A 25,879-nucleotide genomic window follows, 5' to 3' on the forward strand; every position below is an offset into this window, starting at 1 on the left:
TTTCAGATGGGAGGAAAACCTTTACGGAGTTTTGGATCATAAATCTAACACATGGCTAACTTTGAAATGAACACTTTTTATTCTGACATTACACATGCATAAAGAAGATCAGCAATGAACGTTGAGTAAGCAAGCGTGAAAGTTCTGTTCAAGGCAGCTACAGCTCTGTGATGATGCACTATCCTTGCTAAGCATCACGGGGTGCTTTGAAGAAAAAAAAGTTTTACCTAAGCTGCTTCATGGTGAATTTCAAGGAAAATATCTGTAGAACAAAGTCACTAGAGAACACATTATATTGGCTATGAAAAATGCTTTGACAAATTTCAATGATGAATTCTAATTTTAACCAAAACAGCAGTTTCCTTTTTTTTTTTTTTATTTTAATATTTTTATTTTATTAATTTTCATTTTAATCATTCCATACAAACAGATCAATTTATAACCCAACAAATTTGAAAACAAATCAAACCCCACCCCTGAGAAGGAGAGCTTAGCTAAAGGAAAATTTCTTTAAGCTTTTTAATAAGGCAACATTAGACAAAAGAAGGGGAGAAGTAAATATCTATATAAATAAGAGATGGAGAAGGGAGTTAAATGCAATAATAGTTATTTCTCTTATTCTAAAATAATATTGATTAAATCCTGCCATGTTTTGAAAAAATTTTGTACAGATCCTCTAACTGAAAATTTGATTTTTTCCAATTTCAAGTAATATAAAACATCGGTTTCCCACTGACTTATAAGAGGAGAATTAGGATTCTTCCAATTTAACAAAATAAGTCTACGTGCCAAGAGTGTAGTGAATGCAATCACCGTTTGCTTGTCCTTCTCCAATTCCAGTCCATCTGGAAGGACACCAAACACAGCTGTTAGTGGGTTAGGAGGGATTGTGATACTAAGGCTGTCTGAGAGGCACTTAAAAATTTTTGTCCAAAATGATGTTAGTTTGGTGCAGGCCCAGAACATGTGACCCAGTGAGGCAGGAGCTTGGTTGCAGCGCTCGCAGGTTGGATCCTGGCCTGGAAACATTTTGGACAGTTTTAAGCGAGACAGATGAGCTCGATATATAATTTTTAGTTGAATAATTCTATGCTTTGCACATATAGAACTCGAGTGAATTCTCTGCTTTGCTACCTTCCACTCCTTTTCTGATATATTGATTAAGAGATCTTCTTCCCAATGTCCTCTTGGATCTTTGAAAGGTAGGGACTCTAATAAGATTTTATATATTGCGGAAATAGTGTTTGTTTCCTCAGAATTGAGCAGTATTTTTTCCAGCATTGTGGAGGATGCAAGGTGGGGGAAATTGGGCAATTTCTGTTTAACAAAATTTCTAATTTGAAGATAGTAAAAGAAATGTGTAGCTGGGAGGTTAAATTTTGAACGTAATTGTTCAAAAGATGTAAATATGTTGTCTATATAAAGATCTCTGAGCATTTTAATCCCAAAACTTTTCCAGGTATTAAAAACTGGATATACTTGCGAAGGTTGAAAGAGGTGGTTCCCTTGCAGAGGTGCCACTGATAAAAGATTTTCCATCTTAAAATGCTTCCTAATTTGGTTCCATATTCTGAGTGAGTAAAGCACAATTGGGTTATTAGTATATTTGCGATAACTTTCATTTATTGGAGAGCAGAGCAGGGAATATAAAGAAGTACTACAGGATTTTACTTCTATTGCAGACCAAGCCTGTGTATGTTCATTTATTTGTGTCCAGGTTTTTATGGCTTGTATGTTTGCTGCCCAGTAATAAAACTGAAAATTAGGTAAAGCCATGCCCCCTTCTGCCTGAGGTCTTTGTAGGGTCGCTCTTCGGATACGTGGGTGTTTTGAGTTCCAAATAAATGAGGTTATTATTGAATCTAACTGTTTAAAAAACGATTTATTGATATATATTGAAATGTTTTGAAATAAAAAGAGAAGTTTAGGAAGGATATTCATCTTAACAATGTTAATTCTTCCGGCTAGAGTGAGATGAAGGGTTGACCATCTATGCAAGTCTTGCTTAATTTTTTCCATACAGACGCCAAAATTTTGTTGATAAAGAGCTTTATGTTTACTTGTGATATTTACCCCTAGGTATTTAAACTGATCTGCTATGGTAAAAGGTAGGGTGTCTAATTTAATATTATATGCTTGTGAGTTCACTGGAAAGAGTATACTTTTATTCAGATTAATTCTAAGACCTGATATCTTTTGAAATTCTGTTAGTGCTGTTAAAACAGCAGGGACAGTGTTTTCTGGGTCCGATATATATAAGACCATATCATTTGAATATAGAGAAATTTTCTGTTCCAGTCCTTCTCTGACAATCCCCTTTATCTGATAAGAATTTCGGCAGTGAATCGCCAGTGGTTCAATATGGATTGCAAACAACAGTGGCGACAAGGGACATCCTTGTCTGGTACCACGTTCTAGTTTAAAGTAGTCTGAGCAAATTTTATTAATACAAACTGAAGCTTCTGGCAGAGTTTCCTTTTGAGTAAATTATGTTTTGTGCGCAAGTTTCAAATAGGGAAACGTACTAAGACAGGGTATTTGAATTTTTTTTTTTGGTAGAAGAAAGGGATGATAGTTGTTTAAGGGTTTGACAACATTGAATGCACTGGTTCTGGCTGTAAGATAAATGCTGTAATCTGGCAAGACAATGAAATTGATATGTAAAAGTGGGTTTGAGAAAAAAAAATGCTGCAGTGGCTACATTTGATGATATGCTGTGTTTGTTAATGCTCTTGTTTAAACTTTGCGAGATGCTGATAAAATTGTGTGAAGCAGCAAAGTGTCTGATCCCATGCTGGCATTTTCCACAAGGTTGCAGATAAGATGAGGTGGATCAGTTGTGCTCAACTGACTATACTCACAATGCCTTATAAGCACTTGAGCTTTATAGCGCTAGCTACAGGTGTATTCTTCAGGCCTTACCAAACTCTGCTCCTTTCATTTTGTTTCTGGAGTTGGCCTTAACTTACATAAACCAGCACACCCCATTCATCCATGAGATCAGTAGAGAACTATTAATGACAAATATCAGCAAATAAAAAAAATCAAGTCTAATGTTCATTTTTCTCCAAATTGGTTGGAGTGTAACTGGTTGGAGTTTGAGACTCCAACTTAGCTAGTTATCTGTTGGCTCACTTCACATCTTATGTCTTGTTTGTGTGCCATTTATGAAAAAAAATGAATGATTCACAGGCAATTGAAATGAAGGGAAAAGAAGTTAAATAGCACCAAAAACTGGTCATGCATTAACAAAAGGGTTAGAATGAAAACCTGCAGCCACAATAGCGCTGCAGGACCAGAGTTGGAGACCCTTGCTCTAAAGCAGGGTATATCCAACAAATGTAGTTTTACACAGTACAATTCATGGTCAAGAGAAAAAGAAATCAAGCCCTTCGTAAAAGTATTTTTTTATTTTTTGGTAGTTAAAATGTAAAGGTCTGAAGAATAAGTCTCATTACCTGAGCTTTGGAGTTATTGGAAATAGGCTTTACTGGGGAAGAAGGTGTTGAAGGTTGCACTGTGAGGATCTGCTGTCCCAAAGCCACATTCAATGGGACACCAACAGACTTCTGAGGAGAGCTTGGTGACTGGGATGCCATAGATACAACTGTCAATTGCTACATAGATGAAGAAACATTAAAAATTGCTAAACTGCAAAAGCCAAAGACATGCTGAGAAATTTAAAAACTTTGTAAGAAAAATGTCTTAGCAAATACAAATATAATTACAAAAACATACTTCTGACAATACACCTTAAAAATGTAGTTTTTTCTTCTAAAAAACAACACATTTTCTTTTGTTACAAACATAAATAGGTATAAAATTTTCTGACCTTGCTTGGTGACTTGAGTGGTGAAATGGCAATTTTGCTACTGGAAATGCTTTGTGGTGTTGAACAAAGAGCTGTTCCCACCACACTTTCTGAGATGGCAATGCTTCTGGGTGGAGTACCAGGAGAATTCTGGGACAGCACTCTGCCTACATGAAAAAAGCATTGTAATTGTCAATAAGCAAGCATAAAATGTTCACATGACATGACATTTTAAAACTTTGTTCTATCTATTTATCTATATTTATGGAAGTGAAGGTCTGTGATACGGTTTGTATATCAGTAGCTAGAAATCCACAAAGGGATAAAATGAGTCACGCATCAAAGTATTTTTTTATTTCTAAGCTTTCGACATCCTACCAGGTGTCATCATCACAGGAAAATGATTAGACATACAGGAATCAAAGGCAATATATAGCAAAGGGAGGGGGTTGGATAAATAAGGTGTGGTTCAGAGGGTGTTGGTCATAAAGTCTTATTATTTGAGTGTTCTTCTTTTTAAGCCTTCATATGCTGGGTTCAAGTCCAAGTCTCTGCTAATGGCATTTGGCTGAATCATGGCTATCAAATGAAAATGCCAGTAACAGACTCTTGGACTTGAACCCTGCATATGCATATACAGTAAAAGAACACTAAAATAATAAAAATGACTTTATGACCAACACCCTCTGGACCCCACCTTATTAATCTTTAATAATTAAATATTTAAAATAAATAAATAATATATACACACACACACATATATAGTATTTGCTGCATGGCTATTTGCCCTAAAGGCTTTCTGCATTAACAATTTCAAATACACTTTTTGTAGAATTTGCCAAGGATTTCTTATTGTTGCTATGAATTAAACCTGTGGGGCTTCTGCCTTTCCTTCCATTTTCCTTTTGATATTTTAATACTGTGCAACAAAAAAAAAAAAACTTCAGAAAAATATTTTAATGTAGGATGGGGTGGACAAAATAGTAAAAACACCACATGTAGAAGTAGTTTAGCTATGAAAGTAACTAAATAACAATTACAACTAAAAATGAGTCATATTAGGTGGATTACCAGCACTGACTGCCAGCTATAAAATAAGCCTTACAATTGCACTTTGATGTGTAAGTTTTCAAGCTGACATAAGGCAACTAAGAGTTCCAAAGAAGAAAAACTGCAAAATGATTTAATGTCTCAAAGTTAATGACAGCATATGCCAAACATGGAAAAAACTCATCAGCAATGAGAAACATTGCTTGCAAGTTGAAGTTTATTAATATGACAAGGAAAAACTTGACTGGATAGTTGGAAAATGCTACAAAAATACATCCTCTGTGACAAAGTCTCAACAACACTTTACATCATGAGTTTCACAAAGCTGATATGTACAAATGGCAGTGTTGTTGTTTGGAAAATATTTGCATTCACTGTCAAAGACATTGTGATAAAAGTAATATGGTCTGATGAGTCATCTCTCCTCCTTGATCTGGACAGATTTACATTTAGAGAAACTCAAAGGATGCTTTTAACCCACAATATCTGTTGCCAACTGTTAAATCTGGTATAGGCAGCCAGACTTTATTTGGCCTAAAAGGATTTTAACTTCATTCACAGTATTTCAAAAATGCCCCTGGGAACATTCATTAAAACAGCTAAATATTCTGCATAATATCCACTTTGTCAGAAAATTATTTTTTTTTGCACTTTATTGTCAGTATTGATATATGTATTGGCCATCAAGCCATATCACATTTGGGAAGGCTAACTGTTGAAAAAAACTTTGGTCTTTCATGCACCTTATTTTTCTCCATGCTGACCTTGCTAAGTGGCATCTCTATCAAACCATTATTACTATTACAGATATACAACAGCATTAGATTTGTGCAACTTGAAGCAAACATTAAAAACATCTACTACATATGTAACCTTTATGGAAACTATATAAATCAGTAGCTGGTTACTGAGTTCTATAATGTGACATGTAATATCAATATCTGAATGCTGTTAATGAATTCTACAAACTCAGATAACACTTTTATTTTATACACAATGTTCTGAACCGGGTGGCACAAAGTCAAAACTTCTCATTTCACATTTATTCTCCAACTACAAGCCAAAATCAAAAGAAATAATGTTACTGTTAAAACCTGAAAAAGCAAGAAAAAAAATATTAAAACTGCTTTCTCGTTATTTCCACCTTCTTTTCTCAGCTTACAGTGGATACAGTGTTTTGGTGACATTGTTGACATTTGGGAGCATTGGAATGGGATTTGTGAAACTGCAGCTCTCACAGAAGCAACCTCTAAGCAAAGAAATTTGTGTGGGGGGTCTTGGGGGGCCTCAATGGTGGCCATGAGGCATAAGCAACAACCTACATCCCTTATTAATAGGGTCGCTTCGGATTAGGTCCTTTGATTGCTCTGTGTGTTTGCATAAAGACCAAGGTGTATGAGGAAATTTTCTAGATTAATTGTAAACGTATAGTTTTCTCATGATATTCCCTTATTCTAGAAAGATAATACCTCTGCACTGCCGAGGCAACTGAGGAGTGTTTTCACAGATATAAGGTTGAAATCAACCACCTTACATGACATCCCTAATTACCACATCTAAGCATAATTGAAATTTATTGGGAAGTGCTAGAGCACAAGGTGTGAAGAAGATTTCTATTTCCATGACTCCCCAAAAAACTAAAGGCTCTTCTTGTTGAAGAATGGTGTGATACCCAACTACACATCTCATGACATGTATGATAGCATTTCCTAAAACTAATAAAGTTGTGTAATGTAGAATAATATTTAATACTTTGATAATTGTTTGTAATGTCAGGAAATTGTATGTAGTGTAATGTAGTGAAAGGACATTTCTTGCTATGCTGAAACAGCCACTATGTTAAAGAAGCTTGTCATTTTACTTGGATACTGAAAATGTACCTTGTCTTTAAATGTGTTAGTATTTGCACAAGAGTTACCAGAATATTTTGATAATTTGTTCAAGTGTAACAAGCATTGCTATATTGCGTGTCTAAGCTAATACTTGTCTATGCATGGTTTTTATTTTGGATAGGAGATAAGAATCCATTTAAATTCAAATGCATAATTCAGAACTGCTACCATAATGCATTTATCATTAAGTTATATAAACATGCTATGCTGTTGGCTCCCATTTACAGTGCATCCGGAAAGTATTCACAGCGCATTACTTTTTGCACATTTTGTTATGTTACAGCCTTATTCCAAAATGGATTAAATTCATTTTTTTCCTCAGAATTCTACACACAACACCCCATAATGACAACGTGAAAAAAGTTTACTTGAGGTTTTTGCAAATTTATTAAAAATAAAAAAACTGAGAAATCACATGTACATAAGTATTCACAACCTTTGCTCAATACTTTGTCGATGCACCTTTGGCAGCAATTACAGCCTCAAGTCTTTTTGAATATGATGCCACAAGCTTGGCACACCTATCCTTGGCCAGTTTCGCCCATTCCTCTTTGCAGCACCTCTCAAGCTCCATCAGGTTGGATGGGAAGCGTCGGTGCACAGCCATTTTAAGATCTCTCCAGAGATGTTCAATCGGATTCAAGTCTGGGCTCTGACTGGGTCACTCAAGGACATTCACAGAGTTGTCCTGAAGCCACTCCTTTGATATCTTGGCTGTGTGCTTAGGGTCGTTGTCCTGCTGAAAGATGAACCGTCGCCCCAGTCGGAGGTCAAGAGCGCTCTGGAGCAGGTTTTCATCCAGGATGTCTCTGTACATTGCTGCAGTCATCTTTCCCTTTATCCTAACTAGTCTCCCAGTTCCTGCCGCTGAAAAACATCCCCACAGCATGACGCTGCCACCACCATACTTCACTGTAGGGATGGTGCCAGGTTTCCCCCAAATGTGACGCCTGGCATTCACACCAAAGAGTTCAATCTTTGTCTCATCAGACCAGAGAATTTTCTTTCTCATGGTCTGAGAGTCCTTCAGGTGCCTTTTGGCAAACTCCAGGCGGGCTGCCATGTGCCTTTTACTAAGGAGTGGCTTCCATCTGGCCACTCTATCATACAGGCCTGATTGGTGGATTGCTGCAGAGATGGCTGTCCTTCTGGAAGGTTCTCCTCTCTCCACAGAGGACCTCTGGAGCTCTGACAGAGTGACCATCGGGTTCTTGGTCACCTCCCTGACTAAGGCCCTTCTCCCCAGATCGCTCAGTTTAGATGGCCGGCCAGCTCTAGGAAGAGTCCTGGTGGTTTCGAACTTCTTCCACTTACAAATGATGGAGGCCACTGTGCTCATTGGGACCTTCAAAGTAGCAGAAATTTTTCTGTAACCTTCCCCAGATTTGTGCCTCGAGACAATCCTGTCTCGGAGGTCTACAGACAATTCCTTTGACTTCATGCTTGGTTTGTGCTCTGACATGAACTGTCAACTGTGGGACCTTATATAGACAGGTGTGTGCCTTTCCAAATCATGTCCAATCAACTAAATTTACCACAGGTGAACTCCAATTAAGCTGCAGAAACATCAAGGATGATCAGGGGAAACAGGATGCACCTGAGCGCAATTTTGAGCTTCATGGCAAAGGCTGTGAATACTTATGTACATGTGCTTTCTCAATTTTTTTTTTTTAATAAATTTGCAAAAACCTCAAGTAAACTTTTTTCATGTTGTCATTATGGAGTGTTGTGTGTAGAATTCTGAGGAAAAAAATGAATTTAATCCATTTTGGAATAAGGCTGTAACATAACAAAATGTGGAAAAAGTGATGTGCTGTGAATACTTTCCAGATGCACTGTATGATGCAAGAAATGCAAGCTAAAGCAGATGATTTTGAAACATGATTTTAGTTTTATGAATTTTGGATGATGGCACAAGAGTGCTTCTTATAACTCCTGTTTCTAAATTACATGAGCCTGCCTCAAATGACAGAAGCATATGAGCTCTGAAAACAGTTTTGGGAAAAAATTAATTAAAAAAGGCAAATTTGTCTTGGAGACAGGATGACCACATCATAACTAGATTACCTTTATAAGATCAGTAAAGAAGCTGATCAGAAGTGAGGAGAAAAAAAGAGGGGGGAAGTTAACTCAAGAATGCTCTTAAGTTACTGCTGATACAAGTAACAAAAGGAGCGAGCTGCCTAGGAAGGCTAAACATTTAGCAGTATCAGGTTATACGATGTTCAAATTATTTGCTTTAATGGCACTGTTTGAATAATGCTTAAAAATGTATCACTTTTTTCTTCTGCCCATTCAGATACTTTTACATCTGTAATGCTAGACCGTTAAAGGTTTTTGTTTTACCCATGTTAAACCAGAGCCTGAAATTTGGCAAAAGATTGCAAGTATTCTGCACAACTTAAATAATTCTTGCAAATTCTAATATTTAATGTGCAGATTTTCTACACACATTTATTTGGTAAACAACCTCTCTTGGCTGTTTCAAGAATATTCTACATCTTTTAAAAATTATTACTTTATAGAAGTGCACAGTTTCTTACTTATAAATTAATATATTTTTTCACTGTATACATTTTGTTAAGCTCATGTGCATATGATCTTAGCTACCTGTTACAATTCCTCTTGACAGGACCATGGAGCCATGGAATTCGATTGTTCAGTACACAGCAGGAGTCACCCCTTGTTTAAACAGCATTTTAGAAGAAACTTGACTAAACTTTGTTAAATTGAGGCTAAAAATGGGTTGAAGTATATTCTTCAAAAAATCAAAACAAAAATTACAGAAATTTACTTGGATTGTTTAGCAAATTTGTATTCAGTTTGCTACTTTTTATTTTGCGAACCAACCACTGGACAATTTTTGACTTCATTGAGAAAGAACATGGTTTGTGGGGTTGGGGGGTGGCTACTAAGGTTTCTATAACACCCCTTTTGGTTGGGATAATAATTGAGTAGTATTAGTATGGCCGGATTTCTACACAAGCTAACCTGGGCTATAGCCCAGAGCTCCGCCAAATACAGGAAATGCACTTTTTTTTTTTTCTTGTATGAAACAAATTATTTGTTGGTTTCAAAGAAATATTCTTGCCTCAAGAGTGGCTGATCATGTCATCTTTAACCTCCTAACCTTATTATTCCTGAGACAGCTTGTTCACCACTACTTGCATACACACCACCTTCCACGAGTTTGCTCGAGTACAGTAAACAGTGGCTCTTGACACGGCTTTGCAACAGCAGGGCGGGGAGAATGTTACTGTCAGAATGTGACATGCATAAAATAGAAAGCCATTTACCATATTAGTGACAGTTCTTTAGAAATAACCATTGGCTGCATTATACAGTTGATTCCAATTCTAGTGATGATGAAGCATGCATAGGTGATGACTTTTCTCAAACGGTAAACTCTGACACCACTTCTCAATGTGCACAGAAATATCACACATGCACTGCCCGGTTCATTGCTAAAACAAAGTTTGGAATCCGCTGGCCTAGAAAAAACTCCGTTTTTATTTTTCAAGTTGCAAGGTAAACCCATCTCTGATTTTTTTAAATAACTTGCAGCATAATAAGTAAACAACATACAAAACTTTCTATTGCTTTGTGTGCACTGGCAGGTGGATTTGGTCTCAGACTTTTGTGTTTACTTGCATCCATGTCTGGGATCCGCCAGCACCAAGCAGCACACACTGAATGCAAACTCCAGGCTCTGATGACAAAGAGCTACTGGCTTTCTTTGCACTCTTTATATATAATTCAGAAGTTTAAGTTTGAGATATACTGGTCAAAAAATGATCATTTGAAATGTCTTGTGGACAGCAGATCAAGACTAAAAAATGATTAAGCTTATGCATCAAGTATTTGCATTTTGTTACCCATTACTTTGTGCAATAGTGAAAAATCCCTTTTGAAAATAAAATTGGAAAGAAAAGAAATTCCACATACCTGAGGATTAGTCAGCAACAATTTCATATATTGCTTGGAAAGGTCACTTGACAATAATGCAATACAAACATCATGCAGTTACTTAGCTGCCACTACGTCTACTCTACTAAAATACAGGTCAAGTTTATAGGATTGACAAAAGATTCTACAAACTGGCAAAAAATTAAGCCTGCTATGTTTGAATTTTTAACTTACATTTCTTATGCATGTACTACATGTAGGTTATTTAGGCCTATGTGGATCATGTATGCATATACTGTATACAGTAGTCTTTTTAGTTGGCAATACCACTTTAAAAATTCTTCCTCCAGCCCTACAAGAATAATTTTTAAGTAATCCACAATAGAAATACCAACAAGTAAGGCAGCCACATAACTCTGAAAAGGATATTTCAGCGGAAAACTTAAGAACTATGTAGGACATCTTTCCCTATGACAATATAATTCACCTTTATTTTTCTCTTATGGTCTTTTAATAGATCATGGTAGTCTCAAAGAAAATGTGTTATGTTCACTGGCATACTAAGAATAGTACTAGTCATTCTCCAACCTGCTTACTCCAATTCAGAGAAGCAGGAAGCAAAAGTCTATCATGGTAGTACTGGGCACAATGCAGGAAAATCACATGGACAGAATACCAGTTTATCCCAGGTATTCACACACATACTGTTGCACTGGGACAATTTAACCAAACTGCATGGCATAAAGAATGTAGGAGGATAATTGGAATACCCAGAAGAATAGCACAAAGACATTAGGAGAACATGCACACAATCGGGTGGTAGATTTTAATCTTGCACACTGGATCTATAAAGTGGTACTGCTAATCATCGTGACCTACTGTAATACCTTAACTAAGAATATGTTAACTATATTTCAATGAGAAGTCAAGCAAAAATTACACCTTTTATTGGGTAACTAAAAATTACAGCATATAAGCTTTAAGCAACTCAAAATTTCTCAAATTTCATAAACTAACAACATTTACACATATAACCTTATGACCGCTCAACTATCTTAAAACTATATAAAATTATACTGTGAAAGGAAAAACAATATGGTATTGATGAAAAAAAAAAAAATTTTTTTCAGCGAATTTTATTTTACATTCTGTACATTGTTCTTTATTACTCTACTGATGCAATTTTTTCATGGCAAGTCTGGCTTTTTGGCTAAATTTGAGTGGAAATCTCTAAATGCAAAATTAAAAAATTATTTATGTAATGTTAAAATAGTAGGTGATGTAGTGCCCATTGTTACTGCCTCACAAATCACATGTCTTGAGTTTGAATCCCTGCTCTTTATGGAGTTTACATGCTTCCCTTTGTCAACTTGAGATCCCCCCATAGCCATAGTATTCTAGATTTTTTGAACGACTGGAGGATAATATTATTTACTCAAAATTTTATAAACTAATTTTTAAACTGTGGGTTGTTGAGCAACCCCTCCACACCACCACCAAGTATGAAATCCCCCTTGTGTTAAATTTAAGGGAAGTTATTTTAAAATTAGTCAAATGTCATCCTGAACTGACTGAGGGTCTGGCTTTATGTGTTTATTATGATTCAGTACATCTTAACTACTTTTTGGAAATGTCAAAAATGTATTTTGATTGGATTGTTTTTCACATATTGCAATGTGATCACTAATCTTACTGAAACCTAATATAAAATTAAAACGAAATGAAGGTGTCTCTATACTTACCTAACAGGTAAATTTTGAAGAGTCTGAAATGTCATAAATGTATTATGTTTTGATATGTGACTTTTGATTTGAAAACTTTGAAACATTTTTGACCTGAAGCAGAGGAGGTAAGGTGCCTGTATACAAACAGCTATAGTGCTTAATTTTTTTTAAATAAAAATGTTATCTAATAGTCAGCTTACACATGCACATATGTGCTGTGTATTTGGTGTGTACTGCATACAATATAGTTCTGCTCCTATTAATTATTTTAGCAACTGACTATTCCTATGTTTATTTTGACAATCAAAATATTCAGCTTACAAAATGCTGTACATTGAAAGCTAAATTAACTTGACAATAATAAATGAATCATATTATTTAAAGGTCTTCAAAATACATCATTGGAAAAAGAAACTAGAGAGTCTCAAAATAAAGCTTTAGAAAAAATATGTTTACATATAATTAAAACCCATTCAAAAACACTTTCTGAAAAGGTAAATAACCAAGTATAGCCTTTAGTTTAACAATTATATTAATGTACAGATATAATTAGGCCCCATTTACTAACATTAGTTTAAAACTGCTTTGTCTTCCAGAATGTTTAGATAAATATGATTCTTTAAGTGTATGTGTCATGTAAATAGTAATTACTAAAGTTTTACGTTTACCTGTGAATCTATCACAGCACTCTCTTTGCCTACATTCAGTTAACAGCACTACTGTATACAAAAATAACCGGTATTGACTTATAAGCTTATGTAATGTTGATGAAAATGGAAAACTGTTTTGAAAAGTGTCTGTACTCATATTCCTTTATTTTTTCATTATAATTTAGCCACAGTAAAGATACAGAATTTTTAAACAATTGATATATTTAAACATTGCAATCAGGGTGCATTTTACAATATTCAAAATATTTTATTAGAAAACACAGGTTGCAAGCTATTCAAGTCTGTCTTATGAAAGACTTTTCAAGTTTCTTAAATAAAAATGTGCCTATTTAAAGTGCTCTCTTCAACTTTTATTTTATTTTAGTTTGTTAAAAGATAACACATTAACTGTTTATTATCTCAGCATATAACAGAATTAGTTTGAGCTGGTCAACTTTTACAGCAGTTCAAGGCACCAGTGGCTCCAGATGCAGTGTGCAAATAGATGAGGCACAACATATTCTGAGCAGTTACAAGTACAACCTTAATTTAAGATGAACATACATATCTAAACAATTAAAATATATATTTTTTTTAATACATGAAAATTAAAATGACAAAAAAGCTGGCCCTATGGGACACATATCTCACATTGAGAGGATGCTGCACAAGTGTGGTGAAACACTGCACAATGTAGTTTTTTCAATATTTGAATACTATTTATTTATCTTTCAATGCAATTACATTAAATTGACTTGTTTTGTTGTCTTTTAAGATGCTGCTGTGCTCTGATGATAAGGCAGCACACTTTAACATAGTTAGCATTTTAGTTGAAGTGTGCCATGTTCCCAGCTGCTGTCACTTTCTATTGCTTTTTGCTAGGCCCCTCATCTGTGCGTCAGTTGCTTTTTGCCATACTGTGAATTGCTAAAATAGACAAATTTTAATCTAAATGTTTTAAAATCAAGTTAGTCAAGTAACCTAAATATGAGTGAAAACGTCTAACACAATGCCTTTAGCGTTGTACAAAAAAAAAATGCAATTTTGCACTTACTGAAAAATGATACATTTGCATAAGTTTAGAGTATTCTAACCGACCAAGACGATCCATTTATTTTCATCCTGGATTTATATAGACCAGCAGTACTTTATTTGTATCAGTTATAAACACACCCTGAGCATAGATGATGTAGATACAAGATCAAAACATGAACACACAGTATTCATATACTATTACTATTCATATATTATACTACATAATACTATTCTACTAATAAAGTAGCACAATTCATTATATAAGTAAATCATTATGCAGTGGGCTGGCGCCCTGCCTGTGGTTTGTTTCCTGCCTGGCGCCCTGTGTTGGCTGGGATTGGCTCCAGCAGAACCCCGTTTCCCTGTAGTTAGAATATAGCAGGTTGGATAATGGATGGATGGATGGATAAGTCATTATGCTTTCATATGCACAGCAAATCAGTGTTAGGACTTATTCCTGTGTAATGAAATGATGAATTCATTGCTGCACTTTCTACGTATCAAAACACTTTACCAGCATTATAATTTCATCTATGAGCAGATTATACTGTGATCACAGGGTTAAGGTTTCAGAAGCAAATGCAGTTTAAAACACAGGCAGGTCTTTTAAAACTTTATTATGCACAAGGCTCCTTGTGTGCTGCGTATTTCCATCTTTTGTCGGCTGCTGTCATACTATTATTATTCTTAGTGATCACTTATAGGTATGAGCAGTTTGGGGGGGAATTAAAAAAAGTATGTTATATGATCTTGTTTTACTTGAAAAGGTTCAGTGAAAATGAGAAGTGCCTGTACTATCTGAAAGTAATCTGACTTGCCTCACTAATAAAATGCACCATTTAGGCACAGCTCATTAAGACAAAACTGGCAAACTTTTAATGTCTTGTTAACAATACTGATTAAGAACAATTAATTATTTGCAGCACGTAGTGGAGTGTATACAACTGTTAAATTCTTGTTGGTCATATAACATGCAACAGTGCATTAAAAAGTAAAGGTAGTGGAATATCGCTCTGCTGAAATTGCATGACAGTTTAGTTCCTAACCTTTTTTTTTTTACCATGCCTTTAAAGGTGTATGTGGGTTGTGAACTTTTATCAATAAGAAATATATCAAACAAGAAACCAACTTTCTCATTACTTTAAAATAAGCTTTTAGCAAATATTATGGATATTTTCAGCTCTTGCAAAAAGGCCATCATACATTTCTGCTAAAGTTCTAGAATTTATTCATTATTATGCATATAAAAGAATTAAACAGGATAGAATAAGAAGTACTTCATGCAAGTGGAGATGTAGGTCATAGCATATTTAGTCAAAAAATAGAAATCAGGCAACTTCCTCATAAACCCATCTGTAAGGTTTTGCACATCTTGCCTAACATATACAAACACAATCCCTCAGTACAACATATCAAAAAATAATAATTATTAATAAATTAATAATTTTAACATTATTGTGGAACATACTAAACTGAAAAATCCAGTTTATTCTATATGGTATAACAACATTTGAACACAAAAGAATAAAACGTATTCTCATACCTGCTATTACCGGTGATACCGATGCTTGGCTGGAGACTGCTTTGCTATTGAATGGCTTTGTAATAATAAACTTTGTAATCATTGGTCCTGTAGATGATGTTGGTGTTTTCTTTGCAATCTGTAACATTTATCAAAACCAAAAAAAACTATTTAAAAAAGCAACAAGCAACTCTGAGCGAAAGTCATTCAGCATGACAAAAAAAGAACAACTGAGTATCATTTATGTACAGCTAATGCCGGGAAAATTAATTACTGAACTGCCTAGAACACCAATAAAGTAAAAGTTGGCACAGCAACTGGTGTTGCTGGTGTTAAAATGATTATTATATGTTTTGCTTTTATTTTAACAATACAAAACACATAACAGTAATTCATAGTGTAGTCAAATACACTCATAAGCATTAATATCCAGAGCCACTGAAAAGAAGAAAAAAATCCCACACAAAAAAAATTACACTAAAAAGAAAACAAAATCTTCCTCCATTCACATCAGATTCATATGAATCACAAAAAGCCCTATGTGATTTCCTTATGCATATTAAAACATAAGTAACAGTAATTACTTTTTAAATTCAAAAGTAGTATTTGAAAAGTTTATCAGGAGTTAGAATTTCATTTTTTAGTTTTGTTATAGTTGGTTTTAAACAAATTAAACATGAATGTATTTTTTGAACAGCTGAGTTTAACTTGTGTAAAATTCTAATAGAAAGATTCTTTTTCCATCATCTGCCGAGACTGTTCGCATGTGAATTCTGTATTGTTGATCATATTGTTTAGTCTCCACAAGGTGATCTGATCTAACTGAACTACAAAGGTGATCTGATCTAGCTGAACTACAAACTCAGTTAAGTCCTCTTTCCTAGAGAGTCAATCTTGTGGGCAATTTAACATCTTCATTTTTATTCCTACATGCAATCTTAAACAAAGTCTTCAACAAATCTTAAAGTTATTTGCTCTTGGTTCTCTTCTAGCATGTCTTGGTTTTGCATTTTTTCAAGATTTTTGTTTCTTATTCTAATTCAGAACCTTGTGTTACATATATTAATCTATTATTTGGTGTTTAATGTTTGATATTAGTTTGCATCCAGTTTTATTAACTTGACTTTTTCTGTGCCATTACTCCTTTTGTTCTTTATCAAATCTTTGTGAAGTGCTACCAACATAGGAAAAGTGCTACATAAAAAAATACATTAATATTATTAAGCCAAGAAGCATTACCCATAAATTTATCAAAACTAGTCAGAATTGTTTCAGGAATAGACATTGGCTGAAGGTGATTGAAATTAGACATTTTATTTTCAACCTTAGCCCTTAACTTTGATAGAAGTCTACATAAAGATATTAATAGAACTGGTGAATTTATAAACTGAATATTTACTAGGTTAGAAAAGGTTGAAATATATAGATGCACCAACTGGTAAATGCATACCTGCCTTAAAATGTGATGTACAGATGTGATGTAAAACAGAAATTTAGGTAGTGACCTGCAATCTTCCTCTTTAACTCTCTGTAAAACAGTTTTTTTAACAAGTGGTCCTACTGAATTACAAATAAACTTAATTGTAACTAAAAAAAAAGCAACATATTTGGGTGAGCAAAAGTAGGATTACAGTTGTGAGTACGCGAGACATTCACACCAGTAGCCTGCTGGAGGTCATTTTGTAGGGCTCTGGCAGTGCTCATCCTGTTCCTCCTTGCCCAAAGGAGCAGATACCAGTCCTGCTGATGGGTTAAGGACCTTCTACAGCCCTGTACAGCTCTCCTAGAATGCCTGTCTCCTGGAATCTCTTCCATGCACTTGAGACTGTACTGGGAGACACAGCAAACCTTCTGGCAATGGCACGTATTGATGTGCCATCCTGGAGAAGTTCAACTACCTGTGCTGCTTCTATAGGGTCCAGGTATCGGCTCATGCAACCAATAATGACACTGACCGTAGCCAATTGCAAAACTTGTGAAAAAACTGTCAGAAAAGAGGAGTACGGAAAAATGTCAGCGGCCTCCAAATGTTAAACCATTCCTGTTTTGGGGGGCCATCTCATTGTTGGCCCTCTAGTGCACCTGTTGTTAATTTCATTAACACCAAAGTAGCTGAAACTGATTAACAACCCCCTCTGCTACTTAACTGATCAGATCGATATCCCAGAAGTTTCAATGACTTGATGCTATATTCTGATTAAAAAGTGTTCCTTTAATTTTTTGAGCAGTATATTGTAATAAACAATCTTTGAACACTTGAAAGTAAATCTCTACTTCTGATAAATCTGGTTTGATCTAGAGAGGATAGAAATGGAAGAATTATTCTTTTGCCTAAAGTGTTTGTCAAGACCTTAATATCATCATTCATAAGAGAAATTGGTCTATAAGAAGAACACTCAAATGGTCCTGAGAAACTTCGTACTTTTAAGAGAGATGTCAATCATAGATCACAGCTAGTTTTAGTTTAGCTTTGTCACTAAGCTTGAATGTTTTAAAGAAGACATTGATTAAAAAAGGAGCAATTTGAAATCAAGTCTTTACAATCTTAGTTAAACTGTCAAAAACAGATATATATGAGACTTTCAGCTTTCTCTTTAACCTGTATAGTTTAACTAAACCAGTTCTTAACTTGTGTCCATTCATTGTTTAAAGAATGCTAACCATAGTAGGTTTTGTAGCATTCAAGTTACTAAATACAAGATCCATCCCATCAGAAACTTCACTTCTTAATATAAAATTACCATTTTCTAATTTTTTTTAAACAGCTGGCCAATTCCAGTTATTATATGAGGGAACTAATATTGATGATTACAATTTTATGTAATTTAATTAGTGAAATTAAATTACTATTTAGGTTTCTAAATAAAATCATTTTATGCAAATCAATAAATATTAAATAAAAATGCATTCCTTACTTTCTACACTCAGTGACCACTTTATTAGACACCTACCTAACCCAATTGTAATTATTGGAAATGGAAATAAATATTTAGATTAACTAAGCTTTCAAATGTTTGAATCTGGTTCCTCTTATCTACAATAATTGAAACTGCACTGAAAAGGCACTTCACTGTCCAAACTGGTACATAGTGCTGGTAGAAGCTTTTGTGCTAACGTATCCATGGAAAGCAATTGAGACTATTTTGCTTGCCCTGTAGAGAAGAAAACTGTCTGGTCTAGTAATACTAGACTCAGAGACATATGTCTGCAGTACAAGTTCAATTTATTGTCATGTATACTCAGTGTAAAATTCTTGCATTTACATCTCCTCAGAACAGTAACAACAATAATGTACCAACAAAAACATGCACACTAACATTGTTTCTGTTTTTTCTTTTTTGTGTATGAAAGTGTTACATTCACTAACAAAAACATTGTTTAGCAATGCTGCTCAATTAAAAAATTTCATCGCAATTAATCACATGATTAAAACTTTTTCAATTTTTTTTACATATTTCCTTCAAGCCTGTTATTTTCTATTAAGCAGAAATACATTAGTGATTAATTAAATTTTCCAATACAAAAACGTTTTAATAACTGACTTCTCATATCTCATTAGGGGGTGAACCATTGTTGGTTGGCTGATATGGCATACACAACTTCCAAGTTTTTCTTATTTTTGCTGAGGACAACTATTGGTTTACTCTTTATCATATGGGTGTAAAAAAAGGTTTTCAGGTGTTGAGGGGAAAATGGCGGTGGTTGGTGCTAGTTCAAAAGGCCTAATGTCTGGCATAACTAGACATCAAGACGATTCGAGATGTATATTACATGTGGGGGTTTTACTTGTACCAGTTAATCAGAAGGTACTGGACCAAAAAAAAAAAAATCATGCATTCATAAGTAGTTGTTACGAAAAAAACAATGAGACTAACAACTTTCTGTATTTGTGTATTACTAGCGCTTTACTGCTGTGTGTGAAGTATTAGTATATGTCTACCCATATAGGGCATAAGTTTATACATGTACAGGTTGCATTAAAACTAACAAGCTTGTTTTCTAAAAAGCTTTCAAAAATATGCAGAGCCCTGGAAAGTGCCACAGTATTCCACTGGACAAATTCTCAAATAGCAATAAACCAATCCAAACAGAATGACTGTTACAAAGCTAAAAATTAAACCTGAGTCCCTGCAACTTTCAGGTATGAATGCCAGCCAATTCACCACCAAGTGGCCCGGATTCAAAACATGTCCGACAGCTTAAAATAACCACTGAAATCTACTGAAACTTGCTCTTCATGGAAGGAAAAAACTTAATGAAGTCATAAAAAAAATTATGGGAAAAATCCAAACACAATGATAATGAGTGTGATGGAGATATAAAAAGTACCTTTTTTGTTTACACAATGTTTACAAAATTTACAAATTTTGTTTACAAAATGTAAAAAGTATTGTCACCAAAAACTAAATTTTGCCCCAATATGTTTCCGCATTTGAGAAACCAGCATGAGATAATAATGCTTTGTGACATACTGCATTATCTAAGCTCCTATGACTTCTATGATGTATCGAACACAGATGAAATAACAGAACATATAAATTTATTTCAGAAATAAGCATGTAAATATGCAGCAGCATTGAGATTTGTGGGATATTACTACTCATGAAATGTAATACGTTTTCTTTAAGTGAGTTCTATTTTTCACAGAAATCCTGTTGTGCTCCTATGCTTTTGTATGCATGTGTATGTATGGCATCCAGCACCTGCATGTCAGAAAATACACATGGGTTAACTAGCTGGATATGACTAATGGGTTGAAGAGGCTTATATCACAATACCCCAACAATGTGAAAAAAATTAAAAAGCACAATCTTAACTGGAAAATTCAGAGCACAATAATATCCTAGTAGTACTTCAGAGGGTGTAGTAACAGTCTGTTCCAACTCTGCTTTAAGACAGACAGGGGGTAATCAACAGAAGTAGGGATACTTTAACTGCTGCAGAACATCTGTAGGTTGTAACATATTAGTTGTTCCCTGAAGATGGCCCACTTGTAATATCCTGAAATTTCCTTTTTTTATTCAGCTTTTGCCAACCTAAACTTTACATTTTAAAATATGGGAGTTTACTGCTTACATTTTCACCATTTAGGTCATTCATTGCATTTCAACTGATTAAATCTGAAGAAACACTAGAGTACTAGAGTGCTGTACCGTGTTAGCCATTATGAATGTAGTGATAAGTCAAGCAAAATGACACCTTTTTTTGGCTAACTAAAAAAGATCACAATATGCAAACTTTTGAGGCAACTCAGGTCCCTTCTTCACCTGATGTCATTTTGCTTGACTTCTCACTAAGAAACACTGGAAAACAGATGTTCTAAAACTTTTGACTGGCAATGTACATCATCAGGTTAATGTGTTGCTTCGGTAATAAAAACTTTGACATTAGCCCAACACTGAACCAGATATCACCCCCAACCAAAGCCAGCAGTGCACTTACCAGTGGCAACGAAAAAATAATGAAATGTTTGCTGTTGATCTACATGAATTTGAGCAAGGTTTGTAGTATCTGCATATAACCACCATTTCAAATGGTCTAGTTCTGGCATCATTTCAACCTCAAAAAAGTATTCAGTGTTTGTAAAACACTTCATGCAGTGCTGAATTAAATATGAGAAATATGAAAAGGGTGATAAAGTGTTCTACAAGACGAAGAACACTGTGTTGAATGGAAAGATCCAGGCACGAAATTGGCATGGTAATATTTGTGAGACATGGAAGTACTGTATGTGTGTTCAAGTTCACCACTCAAAACCTCTAAAAGTCAATCATATTCAAGAGGAGGAACCAACACATTAATTAATTATCAAACACAAGAAGTGAAGGTGCCTACTGTGAGATAGACAACTATACAGCTACATCTTCTGTTTCAGAAAATGTAGAGAAAGACAATGATATTGTCATGGCTAATTCTGACGATACACATGAAACAGAAAATACAACACTTGTCCTAAGTACTAATCAAACTAGATCTCAGAAGCTTAAGAAAATAACATATTTCTTGCAATGCTGAAGTACTTGGCTGTGCTGGAGAAGAAACTGGAAAATGGAATAATTGTTAAAATTCGAAATTTACTAAATCAGCCACAGTTGCATATTGGGGTCAGTGGACCTATCACAGGTTGAAAATCACTGTATTATTCTATCAGAAAGTTCATGTTCCCAACTACACCAAAATAAAAAAGATGAACTGGCAATGAATGACATAACACTTCTTGCAGCAAAACAAAATGAACTCACTAAAAGGAAGAATAATGATGGTTTTGAAGAGTCCACTGATGTTGAACAAAAGTGTCTCTCTACAAAGGTCGGTTCATACTTTTGAAAGATACCCCCCTATAACTAAACCAAGTTTGGCAGCCAGAGACTTAGAAGTGCTGAACATATAAGAACTTCCTAGAGACTCCCCTACATGTCCATAAGATTCTCTCAGATTGCCTTTTTCTGTTACATGTCAAAAACAATGAAAGCTGAACTTTACTGGACATAAAGTTTACATTTCTGCAAGGAGCACTACTGGCCAGGGATGGTAATATTTGTCCTAACGTGAAGGAAAGTTTTGGAAGGTTAAGAAATGCATCTGTGGTTTGACTAATGCTTCACTATACTGATATAACAAAGTAAAAGACATAATGAAGAACAGAGGTGTCACAAGTGGACCCTGCTGTATTTTACAGGTTGAATCAAGAGAGAAATTACAGCAGAGTGGATGGTTTCATATGCAGAGGTTCATTAGACTTTGTGAATCAAGTGATAGTTTTAAGATAGTTTTAAGTTTCAGTTTTCAATTTTATTTTTGTTATTTAGTTGTAGTTTTTTGCAATTTGTCTGTAAGTCTAAACTGGGAGGATGTAATTTAACAACACGTGAAGTAATACATCTATTTTGGAAATTGAGAGTGCTTAATGCCACACTTCTATTATCCAGCTATAAAATAATATTGGAAATTACACACACTCACTCCACATACACGTGAGGAAAACATGCATACACTATAAAGGCACTGATCAAGTTATAAATCAAACCTGAACTCATGGGACTGTGTAATAGGAATAAAAGCAAAGAAAACATTTACACAGGATACAAATTAATAATAAACATTAAATACCAAATAATAGATAAATATTTGAAAGTCAAAGTTCTGAATTAGATTACAAAACATGCAGGAAAAAAGGAGAAAGCCATTAATACAAATATAAAAAAAACTGCGCAAAATTACATTTAAGAAAATAAATGTAGATGTAGACCACCCACCACCGAATAATGAATAGGATAAGAATGAATTTAGTTATCAGTTTAACAGCAAAACACTGGAAGGACATGACCATTAAATAGCTATATGTTTGCTGTTCAGTGCAGATCTAACAATCACTGCTAGACCTCTGCCTCACTGCAAACTAAACTCTCAGACAAATTAGCCTTATTTAGGGATGCAAATTTCTGAAGTTTACATTTTTTGAATGGCATATCAAGATTGCAGTCTGCAATTAATCAGATACTTCTAGTGCTTTAGCAATGATAAGCTCTATGTGAAGCACAGATAAACAAAGTTTGTTGTACAGAGAACCATTCCCAGATCTTATATCAATATTGAGCAGATTTTGTGCATTGACACTCCCATGATCATAAGGATGGGGTTCTTCAGAATTAAGAGTGTTGATGAGCTTCCAAGCACGGCATGGTGACATCCAATACCCTATTAAAAACTTTGTGATACTGTAGCATTCTAAATACAGTATATTAGGATCATTGCAGTCCAACCATTTGCTACTGATGGAATGTTTTACACGGAGAAGTTCATCACAACACCACACCACCCACATTGAAACATCAGTACTAATAACCTGACTGAACCTAAATACAGCCCGGTTAATAACATTGATTACATGCTACGCAACTGCTTATTCTGTCCCTGCAATGGTACTGTCAGAAAATTAAAAAAAAAAAAAAATCAGAGCAAAATAAAGCTAAAATGACTACATTCTTTGAGATATAAAGTCCACAATTTTTTACAATTTAAATACTGAATGAATTTGAAGCATGGGAGGTGGCAACTCAACCTTGATAAATCCACCATTACTCTTATTTTCAAAAATTGTATCTTCCAAAGTAACAGATGCCATGTTTTAAGTTTCTTTAAATTGAAGTTTGGTGAAAACTGCCTCTCATTCACACAAGAGTCATCTGTAACTGACAGTCAATAATGGTCAATGAAATCCAGAGAATAAGTTATTGCCAAATGAGAAAGCTTTGAGATTCACTCTCAGTTCTAGAAGGGAAAGCTGAGTGATGGCTGAAATGACCAATAAAATCAACAAATTCCCACTCCAGCCACGAGGGTTACTAGCACATGCGTAGGAATCACTGCCCTTCTCTAAACTAAAATTGCAATATTATTTTTTAAAAAATATTTAGTAAATATATTGGCAACTCCATGTACGCATGCAAAGTATGGACAAAGACTAGTGGTAATGAAAATCAAAACTAAAATTATATTAACTAGTATTGATTTTATTTTCTTGGTTTCATTTGGTTCTAGGTTTTTAGGCATTTTTCATTTTAGTTTAGTTTTAGTTAAGGACATGATTATTTTTTTTCATTAATGATGTTTCACTTTAGTTTTCATTAGGGGGAACAACAATTTGTGATACTAGGGATGCTTCAATCATGTCTGCCGATCACAAAAAATGTGATCAGTTAAAAGGCAGATAACAAAAAACAATATTTTCAGCCCCTGGTGATTTATTTGTAGTACAGTAATCCCTCCTCGATCGCGGGGGTTGCGTTCCACAACCCCCCGCGAAAGGTGAAAATCCGCGAAGTAGAAACCATATGTTTATATGGTTATTTTTATATTGTCATGCTTGGGTCACAGATTTGCACAGAAACACAGGAGGTTGTAGAGAGACAGGAACTTTATTCAAACACTGCAAACAAACATTTGTCTCTTTTTCAAAAGTTTAAACTGTGCTCCATGACAAGACAGAGATGACAGTTCCATCTCACAATTAAAAGAATGCAAACATATCTTCCTCTTCAAAGGAGTGCGCGTCAGGAGCAGATAATGTCAGAAAGAGAGAAAGAAAAAAGCAAACAAAAATCAATAGGGCTGTTTAGCTTTTAAGTATGCAAAGCACCGCCGGACAAAGCAGCTGCAAGATGTACAATGTAAAAGTAGTCTTGCAGCATTTTTTAGAGGAGCGTCCGTATCCTCTAGGCCAGTGTGCGAACAGCCCCCTCTGCTCACACCCCCTCCGTCAGGAGCAGAGAATGTCAGAGAGAGTGAGAGAGACAGAGAAAAACAAACAATCAAAAATCAATACGTGCCATTCGAGTTTTTAAGTATGCGAAGCACCGTGTGGGAAGCATGTCGCTTGACAAAGCAGCTGCACAGAATGGAGCAACGTGAAGGTAATCTTTCAGCATTTTTAGACGAGCGTCTGTATCGTCTAGGGGTGCGAACAGCCCCCTTGCTCACACCCCCTCCGTCAGGAGCAGAGAATGTCAGAGCAAGAAAGAGAGATAGAGAAAAGCAAACAATTAAAAATCAATACGTGCTGTTTGATCTTTTAAGTATGCAAAGCACAGTGCGGGAAGCATATCGCTTGACAAAGCAGCCATATGTAAGCCCAGCAAGAAAGAGAGCAATGTGAAGGTAATCTTTCAGCGTTTTTTGAGGAGCGGCCGTATCCTCTAGGGGTGCGAACAGCCCCCGTGCTCACAATATATTTCAGGAGTTTTATTTAATACGTAATACGCGCTCTGGTTGGGTAGCTTCTCAGCCATCTGCCAATCGCGTCCCTTGTATGAAATCAACTGGGCAAACCAATGAGGAAGCATGTACCAGAAATTAAAAGACCCATTGTCCGCAGAAATCCGCGAAAAAAGCAAAAAATCCGCGATATATATTTAAATATGCTTACATATAAAATCCGCGAAAAAGCGAAAGTCGAAGCATGATATAGAGGGATTACTGTACTCCTTTACGCAAGGTATTACGGTAGTTGAGCCAGTGCGCCCTTTTTTTCCCCCCTATGCAGAAAACTTCCTGCAATGTAAACAAAGAGCAGCAAGTGGAAGCTTGTGTTATCAGTGAATGAGAGGTGATTGGAATATTAGCCTTTATGTTAAAGAAAGTAGTCTATAGTTTTAATTATATAACTACACTTTAACACAGAACACAAAACTTCTATTTGTCTGGTTATGCAGGACGTTAGTATAAAAAGTTTTTTTAACACTAGTATTCCTGAAGCCTATGAAAACATCCATAATACCAGGCCACTTCAA

At 35.1% G+C, this 25,879-nt stretch overlaps 1 protein-coding gene across 4 annotated transcripts in view; it reads right to left on the reverse strand.

Moving 5' to 3' along the window:
• lin54 (lin-54 DREAM MuvB core complex component) overlaps window positions 1-25,879 on the reverse strand; it is a 100,234-nt gene that overhangs the window by 34,331 nt on the left and 40,024 nt on the right. For all 4 annotated transcript variants that reach the window (XM_028805364.2, XM_028805365.2, XM_028805362.2 and 1 more), the window contains 3 exons: window positions 15,612-15,729; window positions 3,833-3,978; window positions 3,459-3,617 (listed from right to left, as the gene is read on the reverse strand). In XM_028805364.2, the coding sequence (XP_028661197.1) occupies window positions 3,459-3,617; window positions 3,833-3,978; window positions 15,612-15,729 (423 nt within the window). The remainder of the gene's footprint in view (window positions 1-3,458; window positions 3,618-3,832; window positions 3,979-15,611; window positions 15,730-25,879) is intronic.

Source organism: Erpetoichthys calabaricus, chromosome 7 (assembly GCF_900747795.2).
Source record: "Erpetoichthys calabaricus chromosome 7, fErpCal1.3, whole genome shotgun sequence".
In the NCBI taxonomy this organism is placed as follows: Eukaryota; Metazoa; Chordata; class Cladistia; order Polypteriformes; family Polypteridae; genus Erpetoichthys; species Erpetoichthys calabaricus.